This window comes from Mizuhopecten yessoensis, unplaced genomic scaffold (assembly GCF_002113885.1).
Source record: "Mizuhopecten yessoensis strain PY_sf001 unplaced genomic scaffold, ASM211388v2 scaffold11137, whole genome shotgun sequence".
Lineage (NCBI taxonomy): Eukaryota > Metazoa > Mollusca > Bivalvia > Pectinida > Pectinidae > Mizuhopecten > Mizuhopecten yessoensis.
In genome coordinates this window covers 471,102-490,913 of record NW_018408898.1, presented here as the reverse complement: position 1 = coordinate 490,913, position 19,812 = coordinate 471,102, and the positions used below count along the sequence as shown (strand labels likewise).

General features: G+C 37.1%; 1 protein-coding gene across 1 annotated transcript in view; it reads right to left on the bottom strand.

The window, feature by feature from the left end:
- LOC110466551 (cation-dependent mannose-6-phosphate receptor-like) overlaps positions 1–19,812 on the bottom strand; it is a 32,877-nt gene that overhangs the window by 9,327 nt on the left and 3,738 nt on the right. The window contains exons 2-3 of the mRNA XM_021523107.1: positions 6,796–7,121; positions 5,644–5,690 (exon numbers count right to left, since the gene is read on the bottom strand). Of these exons, the coding sequence (XP_021378782.1) occupies positions 5,644–5,690; positions 6,796–7,121 (373 nt within the window). The remainder of the gene's footprint in view (positions 1–5,643; positions 5,691–6,795; positions 7,122–19,812) is intronic.

The window sequence follows — 19,812 nt, the reverse complement described above, 5'->3', positions numbered from 1 at the left end:
AGCAGGATGGGGACAAAAGTATTACACCTAATTCTGGCATACAGAAATATTACACACCAGTTACGGTTTATTTTGTGCCATTATGGAATCGAAAATGAACATCAATACAATATATAAAAAAAATGTGTTTAATGCCTATACAATATACATAAAGGGTTAAAAATAATTTAAGTCTTATTATTAAAATAATCCGTCTGTTTTTAATTAGAAATTTCACCGTCGGATTATACTGAAAGTTTTATGCTATCATGAAAAATTGTTTAATGGCGAAGACATGTTACATTACTTGCTGAAAATTGATTAAAAGGAGCTTTTAAATAGTCTTAAAATAATTGATGCCATAAGTTTTTATGTAAATGTTTTTTTCTGGTTTACTATGTGAAATGCATGTGTATCGTTCAACGGGGGATAACTCGTACGTGGTGTTAATATTTCAAGTTTCGATTGCGTTTGTATCAACTTGGATATCAAAATAACATGTGACATCGTTAATTTCGGGTACGGCTGTACTTCGTTTTGTATTTCTAGACTTGCATTTTGCAGGGACTGTATTGTGAACCAATCCAAAATTAGGTAACGCATTCAGTTTTAACCAAAAAGGATCTTAACCGGCGCTGCCGATAACTCGGCTCTTGGTTTTATTTGTTTTAACAGCTCAAGTTGTCTAACGACGTGCTTTCATGTGTGTTATGAAGCCGTGCATGTATGCTGGAAGCATGGCATGTTGATATACACTATGTATGTCTCCTTGCGATAGCACTGATATGATGCCGATTATTGCCACTGTTGCCTCACTTAGATATCATACAAAAGGTACCCAGTACAGTACAACATTCTACCTGATCGTATTATACTGACAACGAGATATCAATTTGTTGCGTTTATCTCAAATGCTTAAAGTTAAAAATCAAATGTAGTGTGCCCTGGCCTAGCGATAAAACCTATCCAACTTGGGCGAATGTTTAACACGAAGGTCAAAGGTGGGATGTCACCAAGCAAGGTACTAGGAAAAATTTACCAGGAAGCAAACTGAAAATCAAAAGATCCAAAGTGTTGCCGTGGGGAAAGCAGATCACTTCTGGTTTCTCCAATGTCCCTTTAGCAGAACAAACAGAAGAACACCCTCGATAATGCAGTTGGATCCACATAATTAGCTTTTTGCGACATGCAGTGAGATACAGAAAGCAGCTATTCTTTCCCCGAACCTGCAGGAGATTTGGTCCCCACTCCCTGGCTATACATGTTGTTTTCTTTGTGTCATATGATGATGGGTGCTTAGGGGGACATCGCAGAAAAGAACGGATAGAGAAGCGAGAAAGGAAAGATACTGATACCAAGTGTTGGAATGGTGGCAGTAGATTAGTTCGGGTTCCTTCAATGTATCTAAAGCAGAAGACAGAATAAAACCCCTGACTCTGGGGTCCCATATTAGTAGCCTCTTACGACATGCAGTTTGATAAAGCAGGCCTATTCCTTCATCGAACCCGCACTGGTATGATTCTTTGAAGGGGATGTTTTGATATATCAATAAGGGTTGTTGTCACTAAAAAGAAGGAAATTAAAAGTCCCTGTCTTCTGTTTTGGCGTGTTTTCGGACCATCGAAATGCTATAAAATATTATAAAATAATTGAAAAGGTTTAAATATATATTTATTCGGAGTAGACAAACTAAAAACAAGTTTCGCGTGTTTTGAATAAATGTTCAAAAATATGGTTTAGGACTTTTAGTTTTGACCTTATCACAGGATTCTATTGCGTCTAAATCACTGACTTGTAACTGTTTCCCTCAAACCTTTATACAAACGAGGACGCTATAATGCGTATCGTTTCAATTGTTGGTGTTGGGTTAACTATTTTTCACTCTGGAATGTTTAAGGAAATTTCAGTTAATAAAAGTAACTTCTTAGAAAAAAGTATTGAAATGAAGAGGTAAATATGAACATGTGTAATGTAGTCGGTTGTAAAAGCCTTCCATAGGCTTGTGTTGCCTTGTTTAACCATGTACCGACTTCTAAATACAATTTACTTGAACTTGATAGTTTAAGATGTCTGTATTGATCGAATCAGTCTGTGTATGACATTTCAACTTAAGGAGAGGAACGTGCATCATAATGAAAGTGAAGTCTGAATCTGATCTATAGTCTGTTCTGAGAAAAAAATATTCAAAAATTATTATCCTACTACTTCATGTACAATTTTGCAACAGAGAGGATAATACAATTAAAAATAAATTTGTCATAAACACAATGATTTTTTCGGCAGAGCCATGTTAGATCGTTTAAGGGTTCCCCTCTTTATCCAGTCATTTAACTGCTTGGCAGTTATACAGTCCTCTATGTCTGCTTTTAGTAGGTTAGTAGGTTAATTCACCAGTGTATAAACAATGTACGAAGTGCTGACTTTTAGATACGGAATGTTATTTAAATACAATCCGCTGTGGTATGTTTACCTCAATAGCTTGCTATTATCCACAACAATATAAAGAATGATTTTTCGATTCATAATTTGTGTGTAAGAAGTCTTTCATTCATATAGTCCATTCAATTCATATATTTACGTTCCGATGAACTAAAATTTAAAAAAAAATTTACCACACTTTTTGTAAATTTGAAATTGATAATATAAGTATCGAACAGAAAACCATAACAAAGGGAACAGCCGAAACTCCAGCCTACACACAAACTTAAAATGTTCGACTTCCGTTTCCTTTGCCGATCAGCTGATTTTGTTAAAAAGAAAAATATATCTAGAATCTAATAATAATCAATACTTAATATTCCTTTCATTTTTGACATTTGATCTTATTAGATATTTTTGTTTTGTATTATGAACACTGCAATTTTTTTTTTTAATTCACCATCGTAACCATCCAGGTCACTCGTCGGCAGAGCACCCGTCGGCAGTAGGCATAGATCTAGAGCTCATTTGAAGTTAAATGTACAGCCGTTGAATGTGCTGTTCACCAAAAAAACCTGCAGATGTAAATGATGATAGGCTGGTGGATGAAGTGCCCTGTATCATTACAAATTTCTGTGAGTTTAATGTGCAAGTTGATGACACGGGGATTACCCAAGCGGGTTGGTTATTAAAAAGTTTGTGACCACGAGGAACCGATTGCGAGTCGGAAGTCAGTATTTAATATGACAATGTTATAAGTATTGTTTTAAATTTCAAATTAGAAAGAATAATAATAATAGTACAATGATTTTTGTAATGTTTATTATTTCTCTGGCAACTAAATTATCTCGGGGAAGGGGAAATAACTCTTCTCAGAAACAGTACTATGTGTAGTAATATGAAGTGGTCATTGTGTGTGAAACCAGCTGACTGGTTGCACGAGAATCGTTGTGTGCATAGTGTATTCATAGTTTAATGGCAGTTATTTTCAGTTGGTAGATTCATGTACAGAACAAACATCAAGAATGTAAATATACATGAATAGCCGCATGAAGCTATAGTAAAATGTACTACAGTACATTATGCTTGCATTATAACGTGTCAGTGCCTTAAACAAATCCCTGACCACTTACAATGTATTTTTTTGGTAGACACGTTAAGGGTCATTTTGGGCTACATCCACGTCATTTTATTCAGGCATTAATATGAAGAATAATGCATTTGTTTGAAACCGCAGCTAATCTGTTTTACTGACAAATAAGTTCTACCGACCCTTAGGATTTTCTAATATTGTATTTCAGGAAATTTTCGCTGCAGTTTATTTTCGCTCTCAAAAATAAGGACGAGTTTACAGCGAATATTCAGTAAACAACGATATATATGTTTTTATTATGAGCACATGGGACCCGTGTAGGGCGAGGGGGGCGGGGCCATGCGTGGTCGACAGGTGTATCGGAATAGGGGTAGAACTTCTCGTATGCATGTAGTTGCACGTGCTAGTGGTGCGATACGGATGCGAAGAGGTTAATGGGTCCGGGTACTCAGCATTCGAGCTATTCTATGTAGTTCTATTCGACAACACGCATTTATCCCCCCCNGCCCAGTTGGGTTTTATGTTATTTTCAGATCCCATTCATGGAGGGACAATGCTGATGGATACCCATCAATTTACAAGGGATAAGGCACGTTTCGAGAAACCACGGAGAGAATTGAGGCGAGGCTGGAAAGTGTTCGTTTTCACAGAAAGGACTTGGAAGATATGTCAATTTCTTTGTATTACATATGCATATACTAGAATACATGCTGTTGCTCACTACAGAGGCTTCCTCCCATACACGCGTTGGTGTTTTCATGATAAATGATTTATGTTCGTTTGTAGTAATAAATAGGAAGGGTGCATTTTAAACTGGGTGAATATCGATTTTACCGGCGAAGGGCGACAGTTTGATGTTGCAAAAATATATCGGTCTACAGTAATGTGTAGTCTTCAGATACAAACGTGTTTCTGATTTATTAACGTCAACATTACAACTCTGCTGTCTTATTTAAGTTTTGTTTTATCTGGGTATATTCCGGAACGTTCATTCGTTTATAATAATACGCATGCCCTCAAGGCGGAAGTTGAAACAGTGCGTCATAGTTAAAAATGTAAACAAAACAAAAATATAAGCTGGCGTACACGTTGCATGCAGTTATTCTGATATATCCACCTGACATGGATTTGTCGACTCTTCTTCTAGACATGAGTGATGATGTGTTAATTCAGCCACCCTCAGACAGCCGGAAAAGTGTTGTTATTGACCTGGGGACCAGATATACTAGAGTAGGATTTGCAGGCGAGCAGAGTCCATGTGATGTGTTCCCCACAGCCGAGGCACAGTGGCATTCCCAACAGGTAATACATACTTTAATGTTTGCATTCCATTTACATGTAACTTTTGTTTCAATGCATATACATTGTAATAGTTACAGGTAACTAATACGAGAGCCGGCTGGTTATTTAGATTGCAAGAGCTGTGTATTAGGCTTGCACCAGTGATGCACGTGCACTGTATCATTGTATATGTCATGTACCAGTGGCTAACTGCGACATATACTGATTACACCTATCATAATTTCCTTCATCGAAGATATGCGATTTAAAATTATACATGGACTTAAGCAAGTCTAATCTTGCAGCTTGGCCTTGTACTGAGATACAGAGGTGTATCGCTGGCGGTTGCGGTTGATATTTGGAGATTGAGCAAATGAATATATATGATATGTATACTTCAAGCAGATGTTGGGAGTTGTAAAAGCTTAACTCCTCTAGATTCGGTACCCGCAGTGAACTAGAAAGTTAATTTACAATTCCGCACAAACTTTATTTGACCTACATAATACATAAGGACTGTCTGGCCTCCTTTGTGTACACACGTATGGGTATATGGTATAACATTTAAAAGGTAGCGCACATATGTGTCCCGTCTAACAGGACCATATAAGGAGTAGAATCTAATAGGGGTCTTGCTAACACTTGATAGAAGCTATATGATAAAACCTTGGCGATGTCAAAGTCTGATATATACATATCGTTGAATATACATGTAGCGTACACGGGAACTCCTTTCAGGACATATATTTTTGTGTGCATTTCTTAACATCAACATACTTACAATGACATGTGAATCACAGTTAAATATAAATCACATTATGCAATACAGATGGTTCGATCGGCACAGTACCCTAGTCAGATTGTTGTGTTACCATGGAAAAGTAAGGATGGTCTTGTCTTTCCCTCCAATGAAACATATCTATAAATAGAATGTGATCAACAACTTTTGAGTTCATAACATTTATAACAGTTTATGTCTTAATCAAAACAGTTAGTTTGTTATCGGTATATAAAGTCAGTACACTACAAATTGGCTATCTGAAATATCGTTGGTCAATTAGCTTTAGGTTGATTAATATATCAAACGACATCTGGATAACTGCTCCATTGTTGTTAAACATAATAAAACTGATGGGCTACCATGGCCACCACACGTGTATATGAATGAATTGTCTATAAATGTTAAATCTGAATTGATTAACTATATAATGTTCCATGCATTTAAACTTAATTGTTCAATTATTGTTAAAACTGGTAAATGTAATTTGATGCATGTTACATGTTAGTAACATTAACTTGTTGCATGTTACATGCAACATGTTATGTATTCTTTTCTCAACGGCCCGTCAACACAGGAGAGGCCATGATCATGTAAAACATGCTCAAGGAAATAACATGAAATAAATGTTAAAGACAAACGGCCTTTTGTCTTAAGTTCTAGACTGTTTAATGCTCAAGACTGAAACATAAACTTGGAGGTGCCAGCCCATGCCGTCTGGTATAAACTTGGAGGTGTCGGCCCATGCCGTCTGGTATAAAATTCGAGGTGTCAGCCCATGCCGTCTGGTATAAATTTGGAGGTGTCGGCCCATGCCGTCTGGTATAAACTGTGGGGTGTCGGCCCATGCCGTCTAGTATAAAATTCGAGGTGTCACCCCCTGCCGTCTGGTATAAACTTGGCGGTGTCGGCCCATGCCGTCTAGTATAAACTTGGAGGTGTCGGTCCATGCCGTCTGGTATAAATTGGAGGGGTCAGCCCATGCCGGCTGGTATAAACTTGGAGGTGTCGGCTCATGCCGTCTGGTATAAATTGGAGGGGTCAGCCCATGCCGGCTGGTATAAACTTGGAGGTTTCGGCCCATGCCGTCTGGTATAACTTGGAGGTGTCAGCCCATGCCGTCTGGTATAAACTTGGAGGTTTCGGCCCATGCCGTCTGGTATATATTTAAATGTGCTGTAATTATTGTTAATGTTTTACATTGCCGTTTCTAGCCGATTAAGTCCAGATTGCGTCCAGATCTTGCCGAATGCGTCGGTTCACTGTCCGGTCACTGTCTGATCTCTGTCGGATCGCGTTCGGGAGAATCGGGACGCTGTCGGGACAGATTCGGTCGTTTTTTAACCATGCGGAAGATACAAATCGGATCAGATTCAGATTGAGAACGGGAGAATCGGGACGAATTCGGCTGGAAACGGCTGAATCGGGACGCTTCCTGAACAATATCTGATTGTTGTCGTGATTGAATAAATGTTTACGAATCACAGGATCTTGATCAGACTTTGACAAATTTAAATCGGGAGTGGTCCTTTCAAGGTCGGCAGTAAAACTCCTGAATGTGTCACTGAGAGGCTTAAGCAGTTGATTTTTTTACGTGATTAAATTATTAAATGATGTTTAAGGAAATTGAATGTATGCAACAAAAATCATGATAGCTCATTGGCCCAGCCTTTGACCAAAACTATTTTTATTATCATTTCGCCACTTTTCACTGGTAGTATGTGTGACTGTATAAATTGTCTCAAAGATGACATAACAATCATAATACGCTTCGATAAATATTGCAAAGATTATTGGGGAAATAATCTTTTAATTTCATAAAAAACCACTTACCTTGTTCAACAATAATCTGTTTGATATCAACGTTATTTGTTGTCGATTCGATTGTACTTAAATTACCTTGAATATCTAAAGCAACATTTGTTAAATCAAATACATTGCCTAAATGCATATCTCGTATCGGACTGTACCAACAGTTATCTTTGTCACATTCATTTTTTAAACACTACTCTGTTATTGCGTAATATGTGCATTGTAATTTTTACAAAGATCTCTAATGTATTGTACACAGAAGTGCCATCGCGCATGGAACCATTGTATGAACACACACCTACATGTAACTCAAGAAGGCTGCCAACATTTACTGCATAAAGTATTCACTAACACAGTTGTGACGTAACAATGGCTATTGAGTGAGGATAGTCGGTACGTCCAGTGACACATCTCTATTCATAGATTTAAGTTCATAGCTTTAGCGTCCTATAAACAGCTAAGGTCATTAAGGACACGTGTCCGTGTATGTACTGAAAGCGGTTTAAATTCATTCAGAAGTAATTGCGAAATACTTGCCTTACTCATGATCACCTGGTCTGTTATGAATCCAATATAAAGGAAATTATATAGCAAAAAATAAAATAATAATAAAAATCGGTGTCTAAATTTCTGTTTTAGAAATTAAATCTATTAAGTTTCACCTGAAAAATTCTTTTCAAAACCTAATGTAGATGTTCTACTATTATTTGTTCTTATTGGAAAGCTAGGATGTTCAAGTTTTTCATTATATTAAATCAAATTTAGTAAGAAAAATACGGTTCGTATGTTAACGTTATAGCCCCAAATATGGCAACTGTTTCCAGCTACAAAGGCGAAGAAAATGTATGCCTTATTTCCGTAACCTACAGTATGACGTTTGAATAAAACCCTTTGAGAAATAAAAAAGTTATGTCTATCTTAGCCAGGAGTTGTTTTGTTTTGCATAAGTTACAACTTCACAATCAAAGATGTATGTATTCGTACACGCTATTACAATAAGAGACTTTCGAAGGAGCCAACTACGTTCCTATGGACCCTGACTACCAGTATAGCCTGGATACCGAATGTGAGTGTGGGACCCTGACTACCAGTATAGCCTGGATACCGAATGTGAGTGTGGGACCCTGACTACCAGTATAGCCTGGATACCGCATGTGTGTGTGGGACCCTGACTACCAGTATAGGCTGGATACCGTATGTGTGTGTGGGACCCTGAATACCAGTATAGCCTGGATACCGTGTGTGTGTGTGGGACCCTGACTACCAGTATAGCCTGAATACCGTATGTGTGTGTGGGACCCTGACTACCCGTATAGCCTGGATACCGTATGTGTGTGTGGGCCCCTGACTACCAGTATAGCCTGGATACCGTATGTGTTTGTGGGACCCTGACTACCAGTATAGCCTGGATACCGAATGTGTGTGTGGGACCCTGACTACCAGTATAGCCTGAATACCGTATGTGTGTGTGGGACCCTGACTACCCGTATAGCCTGGATACCGTATGTGTGTGTGGGACCCTGACTTCCAGTATAGCCTGGATACCGTATGTGTGTGTGTGACCCTGACTACCAGAATAGCCTGGATACCGTATGTGTGTTTGGGACCCTGACTACCAGTATAGCCTGGATACCGTAGGTGTGTGTGGGACCCTGACTACCAGTATAGCCTGGATACCGCATGTGTGTGTGGGACCCTGACTACCAGTATAGGCTGGATACCGTATGTGTGTGTGGGACCCTGACTACCCGTATAGCCTGGATACCGTATGTGTGTGTGGGCCCCTGACTACCAGTATAGCCTGGATACCGTAAGTGTGTGTGGGACCCTGACTTCCAGTATAGCCTGGATACCGTATGTGTGTGTGTGACCCTGACTACCAGAATAGCCTGGATACCGTATGTGTGTTTGGGACCCTGACTACCAGTATAGCCTGGATACCGAATGTGAGTGTGGGACCCTGACTACCAGTATAGCCTGGATCCCGTATGTGTGTTTGGGACCCTGACTACCAGTATAGCCTGGATACCGTAAGTGTGTGTGTGGGACCCTGACTACCAGTATAGGCTGGATACCGTATGTGTGTGTGGGACCCTGACTACCAGTATTGCCTGGATTCCGTATGTGTGTGTGGGACCCTGACTACCAGTATAGCCTGGATACCGTATGTGTGTGTGACCGTGAGTGCTTGGGTGTGTTTAGGAGATGTGTCGTTGTTATCTTCCATGATGAATTTCTGTTTCCATCGGAATAGTTTTTGCCCACACTGTCACTTGTATGATAGCCATCACAAACTATTTTATAATCCGTCTGCTTTAAAGATCGGAGTGTACACCTCGCAGCCGAATCCATTTATAATTAGTCAATACACGCTCGAGTTTTACAAATAGTTTAGTTCAATAAGAATACGTGTATATTGTAAACGGCATTAATTCCGTCTCCCTCAAATTTATTGACGCTGTATTTACTCGGAGTTGAATTCTCCCTAAAGTTTATTTATTTGGTAATTCTATCTGTATAATGGTTTTCGCCTCGTGTTTACTTTTATTTGACCTATCGTAACCTGTGCTGGTTTGCAAAACAGGCAAGGCATATCTCACTACATGTCGCAACGACCCAATGCATGCAGATTTTAAGATGACCACGCTGCAGAATCGGGGATCTCTTCGGCGTCTTCTGTATTGAGGTGACCTCTAACCCCAATCAAAATTGCCAAATCTATAAATAAGAACTTCATTGATTGTACAACAACTATGAAACAGGTTTTACAAATTATGTTAATCAAACTGGTTGGCCTGGATGTAAGCGCGCGGGGGTATTAATGTGAGAGGATACCGGAGTGCCAGGAAAACCCCCACGTGGCGGGGCAGGTGACCCCATACCTTTTTACGTCCGATATGGAAATCGAATTCCGGTCGCCTTGGTGAACGGCGATAACAACACATCATGTAAGGGTTAAAAAACGAAAAAGTAAATGGAACGGAGCGCTATGGATATTTTCCCATTTTATTTAGAATTTACTCAAGGTTGGTTTGATTGTATTTGGTCTAGTGTCCTGTTGCCAAAGTGTGTGTAATGTATGTGTTTGTATCCTGGAGGCGGAATACTGGAATGACAGGCTATTCAGAATTATGGTACGGTTTCAAAATGATAAAATGCAAATCAATATTCCATGCACTTTATCTATACAAACATTGGAAACCCGCGATTAAATTGTTCGGGGTGGCATATCTGTTATTGTATATCCGCAAAGGAATGCTGTTTTATTCTACATTTTAACACATACTTTTTGATCTGTTCATGTCTATTCAATATAAAACTTAATAAGTCGAACGAATTACAGTAGCATTTGATGTGTTTAACTGTTTGTTAGGTTTGTTTGGGGTCTAAATCCTCGGAAAAGCCAAGGTTAAATATAGACGGTGTTCACACTTCAAAACACATGTACATGTTGTCGATTTGATATAGCTATTAGTGACTGAATCCTCATAGTCCCTTTCTAATACAGCAATATTAACAGTATTAATAGCCTTACTTGGAACAATAGTATATAAATAGGGCAACATCATCATTTTAATACGTCATTACGTAAGGATTATTTTCCTACATCTATTGTACTAATTGTACATGATCATTATAATATTATATATATACCTTGCAGTTGAATAATGAAAATATGTGAATCATAAAGGCTGCCTTTTACTGGGGAAGGGCACTGGCAATACATCTACCCTCTGTTAGTTTATTTTCAGGATTGATTTACCGGATTTAATATCATGCTGACTGATCGGTTAATGACATACATGCAATATGTGTGTAAGCAATGCTTATATGCAGTAGGCGGCAGTTAATTAGTTTATTTGACTCTTTGCGATAGCGCGGGTCTGATGCCTACTATAGAGTGCTACCTTAGAGAAAAATCATGCCGAAGGCACCAGGCATAATTACACACACGGTCACATTAAACTGACTTACAAAATATCCATAAGACTACACATGTATATGTTGTACAGCCTATCAGTCTTAAGTTAGAGGTCAGAAAGAACGCGCAGGGATCGTTTTGGAGGGTGCATCTGACAAATGGTTTATCAAAATTCCAAATAAAGCATCATTGATTTTGCGATCGACCATGTATTCACTTGATTGTCGGACCCACAATGATCCCTGGGTACCTACTGACAATATCATACTGATAAAATACATTTAGTACAGTTAACGATAACTTTATATGCATATACACTGACAATCATCGACTATTATGAGTTCGTGATTACCAGAACCACTTCTGGCTGTTCGCCTTTCTATTGTACACTGTTTCACGCAATTTGAAAGCATCTTTTACATTTATGTTGTTACATGATAATTTCTCATTTATAATTTTACAAAATAGTTTTTTAATTAACATTTGAAACCCTTGCACGTTCGGGAAATCATACGTCTATGATATCCCACTGCATGAGGCGACAAAGGTGGACCCCTTGTAGACTCGGGGGGTTTTCGGCAGTGTCTTTCTAAGTATCCGTCTTCATATTCACTGGTCATTATTTAGCTTTGTAGATGATAATGGTAACACTAACCATTTATTTCATATATATTCCAGGGTCAAGACGAATACGCATCTACTTATCCAGACGCAACGGAAACTGTTTTGAATTATATATTCAAGAACAAATTAGGCATCGACTCCAAGGATCACTCAGTGTTGATAGGACGGTCTCTCCCATACGTACATCAGAACCAAGAGAAACTGATTGAAATTTTGTTCGAGAAATTCCAAGTTCACAGGGCGTTGTTACCACTGAATAATGCAATGTCTTTATTCAGCACAGGCCAAATAACCGGCCTTGTGATGGAGTTGGGAGCTGGAACCAGTTATTGTGTACCTATATATGATGGTTATCCTATCAAAGGTTTTGTGATGTCCTCTGAAGTAACCGGCAACAAACTTACAGAATTTTTCATGAATCTTCTTTCAAATGGAGGGAATTCGTTCACACCGGTTAGAGACCCAGTGCTAGCCGAGACGATTAAGGAAAATGTGTGTTCCGTCGCGCCAAACTTGTTTTCTGCATTATCAGACTCTCCAAATGTAGTATATAAACTCCCAGACGGAACTGATTTGAGCATAGGTAGAGAGCGGTACCAATGTGCAGAGGCTATGTTTAGTCCAAATCTCATCCCTTGTGTGACTAAAAGTATACCAACGGTCCTTTGTGACTGTATTACAAAACTTGATTCATTGCGCGGCCGATCATGTACCACAAATATTGTAAAAAATATCATGTTGTCGGGAGGAGGTTCAAAATTCACAAACTTGAGGGAGAGAGTCAAGATTGAAGTTGATAAATGTCTAAATGAAACATATGCCTCTCAGACTCTCGTAACTACGCCACCTGCGGGAATACACTCTTCCTGGCAAGGAGGGTCCATTTTGTGTTGTCATAGCAATTACAATGACGTGTCAATATCAGCCGAAGAGTACCAGGAACACGGAGCTAATATAAACAGCCTTAAATGTTTATTTTAGATCTAGGGGTTATTGATATATAATGATACATCAAACCATTTACTGCTGATTTGAAAAATGTGCATGCAGTTGAATTTTGACAAATGTTTTAAGTTAATATGTGTTTTGAAAAAAAGGAATATTAAAAATATTATAAGGTGTATATGTGGAACTCATATATATGACCCTCATGTTCGGCTGATGTGCTATTAACATCAGAAAATTGTATTATCTAAGAATGAATACACTCGCTGACGTTATTGGTTCACAAATAAATGGAATTGTAGAACTCCATAATTAAATTCCTGAATTCGGAACTACATTCGCTGGTATGTTACATTTCCCTACACAGTTGGTCCACTTTTGTCTTTTGAAACTATCATTTTTTATTTTTTTTAACTTTTTATACTAAAAAAAATGGGACAACATTTTGTACATTAATCTGTTTTCATTTCATTTCGACAATAGGAAGACTCGTATACATACATTTAAATTGTATTAGCAGTGAGTAGAACGTGTGTTTGACGAATATAAGATAAGACACGTGTGGATCTAGCATAATCGTTAAAAAACAAATTGTGGTACCCCGCGGATTGAATTATTGATCTGTGTTGTATCGAACGTTTTGCTTTTTTTGTGCATGAATACCAAAGAAATGGTGCATTTGTTGTATTCTCCATAGACGTTATATATGTATAGCCAATTAGTGATGTTTTATTCCTCGCTTTTGATGACATCTGTTTACCCATCCAGTGTTGCTTATACTGTTTATGTCATTGATGTGATATGCAAACCTACATATAGGTGTTGTTCGTTATTGCCTGTACCATACTGGTATTTTGATATATGTACCCTGTTATTGGTAGTTAAAATGTTCAAGTTATGCCTGTGGTGGAAATAATAATTATTAACCTCCGCCTCAAGGTTTTCATTGTTAAACTTCAGTTTCTATATAAGATAACCATACCTACGTACAGATGCTAACACATGACTAAGCTACGTATGCTTAAGCAGGATAAACGGAAAATGTCAATATCCTTTTTTATATTGTATACTGATGTACCACGTATCAGGCCAACCCGTAACGTATTCTTTTTGCTGTGGCGATATTATAGCTATTCGCTCTAACTGTAAAACGCTATATTGTGAATATCGGTAGGTGTAAAAGCACTAATTTCCTGCATGATTTAAGACGGCCTGGATGTGAGTATGCTGATATTTACGTGTATAATAATAAAAGGTATATGTGTGCAGTGACTTAAGGTCAGTACTCAATATCACCAGAAAAGTTGTGCTTGAGAAAAACAATCGATTTATTTGCATCTGTTTTATTGCTGTAACACGCTTTAGCTAGATTTAAAACAAAATCAGACGAAACTTTATAGGGAAACATAAAACCGAGAGTAGTAAGCAGAATTTCCCACACCAGATATGACATTGAAATTGGGATGATTGTCCGAGTTTAGTAGTAAGGCAGATTTGTTTTTTTGTTCAAATTGTTGACAAATATGCCCCCCCCCGCCCCCCCTCCCCCGACTAAGAAGTAGTTCGTGATATAATCAAGTTCAAACTCTGAAGAAGGATATTTACCATTTTAATGTCCTCAACTAGAAGAGATCTACATACTTCATGGAAACTCACGAAAGTCATAATGTTTTATATTCCACATGTACATGTAGACGCTTACATATCTGATCACCTAATGTTTTCTATTTCACGTTCAGGCACGCTTATATACCTGATTACTTACTTCCGCCGCCGTTTCTGTAGGGGTTTGTGATGCCTGTGCTAAATTCGACTGTTTTCTGTTGTTTCCTTGTCGTGTCGACTTCAAAAGTTTTAATTTATTCTTGTTTGTTGATGCCGTAATATCTTGGTTTTATTTCAATGTATTTTGTCACCAATGTGATTATCCGGAATAAGCTTTAACAGGTTGAATATTTTACCAAAGAATGAATGTTGTTTTTTCAAGAGATGTATGCATTAACGTATTACCATTGTGTTTTGATTCCAAATTTCATTTTTACGGAGAAATTTCATTCTTTTATGTCTGTCTTTGTAAGGAATAATTGTTTTGTTGTGTTTTGTAATGTGTATGAAATACACTGAATAAACAAACTAATTTGCAGTTGTATTTTTTGTGTTTTACTGAGTGTAATTACGATCAGTACAAGTGTCAATTTCAAAATCGGTAATAAGATAAAAGACACCAACCTCCAGAAGTCTTATATAGTACCGTTAACGGTATATTGTCATCAATATTTGTTAATGAGTTTTGCATTGAGTTGCTTTCAGTAAATATCGATATTTTATGTAAATGACAATGAGAAGCAATATATTTCATGAATCACGCTACATGGAAAATTGATGTTACATTGTACAATTTCGTCTTGGAATCGACTGTTTTTAGTAATGGGATTATGTTACTACATGTAAGAATATTGAGCATACGGTAACTATTATCATCTTCCGAACGGTGCTAATGATTATCATAATGAAAAAAGAATGTTACGATTTCTATGCAGTCCAAAAATAAAAGGCTTGTTGGTATTGCGAAATAGAAATCGTAAACATAACGGTTGAATGAAATACCAGTATATGTGTAAACATAACAGTGTCAAAGTTAACAGTGAATAAGATAACGTTAACATTATTGGGCATGAATTAACACAACATATGTTTACAAATATACACGACATTTATTTTGGTTAGAATTTTACGTCTTCGCAACACCCAGGGCCATAAAGAAATAGGAAACACCACTGACAAAAAAAAGGTAGGAAAGAAGAAGAAAAGATAGAGATTACAAGTATTAGAGTGTAAGCAACAGAGATCTATTTTCGTCCCGTCAATGTCCCCTCAAAAGAAAACGCAGAAAAGTAAAAGGCCGAATGGGATGTTAAGCCCTCACAAAACAAAAGTATCAGCGCTACGGTCAAAATAGCTGAGAAGCGTAATGGTGAAGATACACAAACATTCAAAATTCACGTTGGCGATATTGCTGTAACATTTACTGTTTAGAGATTCCCAGAAATATTTTGATCACTTGGTGCATAACATTTCTTGTTACCCTCAACCCCAGCCAACATTAGTACATTCTTACACACATCAAATAGTTGTCCGTGTGACAATTCAGCAAAAACGTTTTGATGTCGACAAAAATTAGATTATAATGCACATTCATATTCTACAATAAAAGGGAAACACTCTGCATTGTCTTCTATTTATCAGTGTTAGATGTTTCTGTAAGTTGAAGACGTCCGTCCTCTTGTGAACACAAACAGAAAACCATCCTGAAATAGCAAAACCACATTAGAGTATATATTGGACTACTAATTTATTAAACACGTACATCCCTTACACTTTGTAAATCGCTTAACATAAATCTTCTTGTGCGTTTTATGATATCAAATAAGTTACTGTTTTTGTTCATCTTTTATTACACTATCGACCCATTTAAGTATTCACATGTTTACCTTGATAAGCCCGGGTAACATCCGCCATATAGAGACGTTCGGAATCCTCTCCACCCCAATGCTTTTCTTATACATCACATTATAACTAACACCTCCAACCAGGTACAGCAAAACAATTGCAAGAGCTCTGGAACAAATCAACATTGATATTTCCATTTTAACGAGTTTTAATTATTGTTTTACTTGGGTTGAGCTTCCTATTAACAGCTAGGTTAAGGATTCTCAGTTTTGTGATACGTTTGGCGTACTTCTTTTCTGTCCGTTGTCAATTTAAGTCTCCCAAATCAAAACTTAAATAAAAATGGACGTTCGCAAAAGAAGAATACATTAAACAAAAGAAATGATATAGAAAACAGAAACAGCAAACGACTAAGTTGTATAATATATTGTATTTTATAGAACAGGTCAACTGACTGTACAATGGATATACACATATACAAATGACACACAAAAACGGAGAGCCAATATACAGGAAATGAATTAAATGATGTTTAAGGAAATTGAACATTGGCCCAGCCTTTGACCAAAACTATTTTTATTATCATTTCGCCACTTTTCACTGGTAGTAGGTGTTAAGTTATGTTAATGTCTCGAATATTGCATAACAATCATAATACGTTTCGTTAAATATTGCAAAGATCATTGGGGAAATAATCTTTAAATTTCATAAAAAAAACCACTAACATTATTCAACAATAATCTGTTTGATATCAACTCTATTTGTTGTCGATCCGCTTGTACTTAAATTACCTTAAATATCCAAACGCAACATTTGTTAAATCAAATACATTTCTCGTATCGGACTGTACCTACAGTTATCTTTGTCACATTCATTTTCTAAACACTACTCTGTTATTGCGTAATATGTGCATTGCAGTGTTAATAAATATCTTTGTAATGTATTGTACACAGAAGTGCCATCGCGTATGGAACCATTGTATGAAACACACCTAAATGCAACTCAAGTAGGCTGCCAACATTTACTGCATAAAGTATTCACTAACACAGTTGTGACGTAACAATGGCTATTGAGTAAGGATAGTCGGTACGTCCAGTGACACATCTCTATTCATAGATTTAAGTTCATAGCTTTAGCGTCCTATAAACAGCCGAGCACATTAAGGACACGTGTCCGTGTATGTACTACATGTGTGTACTGGAAGCGGTTTAAATTCATTCAGAAGTAATTGCGAAATACTCTCCTTCCTCATTACGTGCCTTCTCAGGATTATTTTCCTGCATCTATTCAGCTTTTGTCTATACCCTTAAGATTGTATTGTTATACGTTTATATCTGGGCACGGGGTATTTTGGAATAGGGAGAACTAATTGTACATGATCATTATAATATTATATATATACCTTGCAGTTGAATAATGAAAATATGTGAATCATAAAGGCCGTCTTTTACTGGGGAAGGGCACTGGCAATACATCTACCCTCTGTTAGTTCATTTTCAGGATTGATTTACAGGATTTAATATCATGCTGACTGCTCGTTTAATGACATACATGCAACATGTATGTAAGCAATGCTTAAATGCAGTAGGCGGCAGTTAATTAGTTTATTTGACTCTTTGCGATAGCGCGGGTCTGATGCCTACTATAGAGTGCTACATTAGAGAAAAATTATGCCGAAGGCACCAAGCATAATTACACACACGGTCACATTAAACTGACTAGCAAAATATCCATAAGACTACACATGTAGGTTAGAGGTTAGCGAGAACACGCAGGGATCGTTTTGGAGAGGGCATTAGACAAACGGTTTATCAAAATTCCAAAATAAAGCATCATTGATTTTGCGATCGACCATGTATTCACTTGATTGTCAGACCCACAATGATCACTGGGTACTACTGACAATATCAAACTGATAAAATGTATATAGTACATTTAACGGCAATTGTATATGCATACATGCTGGCAATCGTCGACTATTAAGAGTTCGTGATTACAAGAACCACTTCTGGCTGTTTGCCTTTCTATTGTACACTGTTTAAAGGGACATCACGTGAAGAGCCATATTTTTTTTAATGAAAGTATGTATTGTATCAGAGACGTATACGTCTCTGATTGTATGCACTTTCACTTATGTTACCTCGCTATCCCCATATTCATTGTCCGTTCCAAATGTCCAGTTTGACCACTTGAATTGTTCGGGAAAGCCCTGCTAAAAATAGCGCCGATCACAAGTGGTCTGAGCGAGATGAAACGGTTTCCAAAGGCAACTGCAACTTCTTACCGCACTATGAAACCAAGTAATATGATTTCTAAGTCCGTATTCAAACTTATTGAACAGTAATTATTCATCGTCAGAAGTTAATCGCACACTTGCCAATATTCAGAATTTAAATTTATTTAGCTTTAAACATATTTGTTGCCAATAAAATTGAACAAAGGATGGCGCACAAGTTTTACAATTTATCACAGCCTTCTCCCGTCATACATTTACAATTAGATATTGAATTTATTACCGGAATGTGACCGGTACAGATGGTACGGGGCTAAACACCTTCTCTCAACCATGGGACAAACCTTTCTGTAAAAAAGAATATTCACGAGACGGATATCCCTTTTCAAATGTTTTCATATAATGCATATATGCAATGACAAACTACACGCGTATAAAAAAGAGAAACGTTTGTGATTTTTTTTTATTTCATTGTACAACTCAATGTCTTTGGTCATTTTTTTTTCTAGGCCATGCATATACATTTATGTAAAGTCTCTTTCCAACTTTCACTGTCTCCATACGCTAACACTTATAATTAGTAAGTCATATTAGCCATCACACACAATAAACTGTATGGCAATACCACTACGTGTACATGTAGCATATGTGTCAGATATGGAACGTGCTGAGATACTTGATAATTATGTTTTTTCAATACTTTACATAGATTAAAGCATTCTTGTAAATGGACCCTTTTTATGTTGAGACAACTTTTCTTTAATCATTTCTTTTTTTTTTGTCCGAAACAGAAGCCGTAGTTATCGGCAGCATGCGTCAATTTTACATTGTAAACAAATGTTTTCCCCCTGTTTTCAATACGTTTTCCGATTCTATTTGAAGTATAAAATTAATTCTTTATAGAGAAAATGTTGTTACATGATCATACATTCTAAGTCAATATCATATGAAAACATGAATTGTTGAAAAATTACGATTTAAAAAAAAATATTATGCGATCCTATTTACAAGAAGTAAGTTCTCCTTCCTCAGTTTTTCATCCTGGTCCGTCATTTTGAATCTAGCTTCGATAACGTAGCTTTCTTACGAAGAGCGATTTTTATATATTGCGTCGTCGCGCCAGAGGCCGGGTATTCATATTAGTACTAATTTAAATCTTGCATGTGAAAACAACAAATAATCGTTTAATTCAGCAATATAATTAAATCATACCGTTTTACTGAACCCGGTTTATATTATAAATTATGTAAATCTAATAGCGCACGTATCTCATTTGA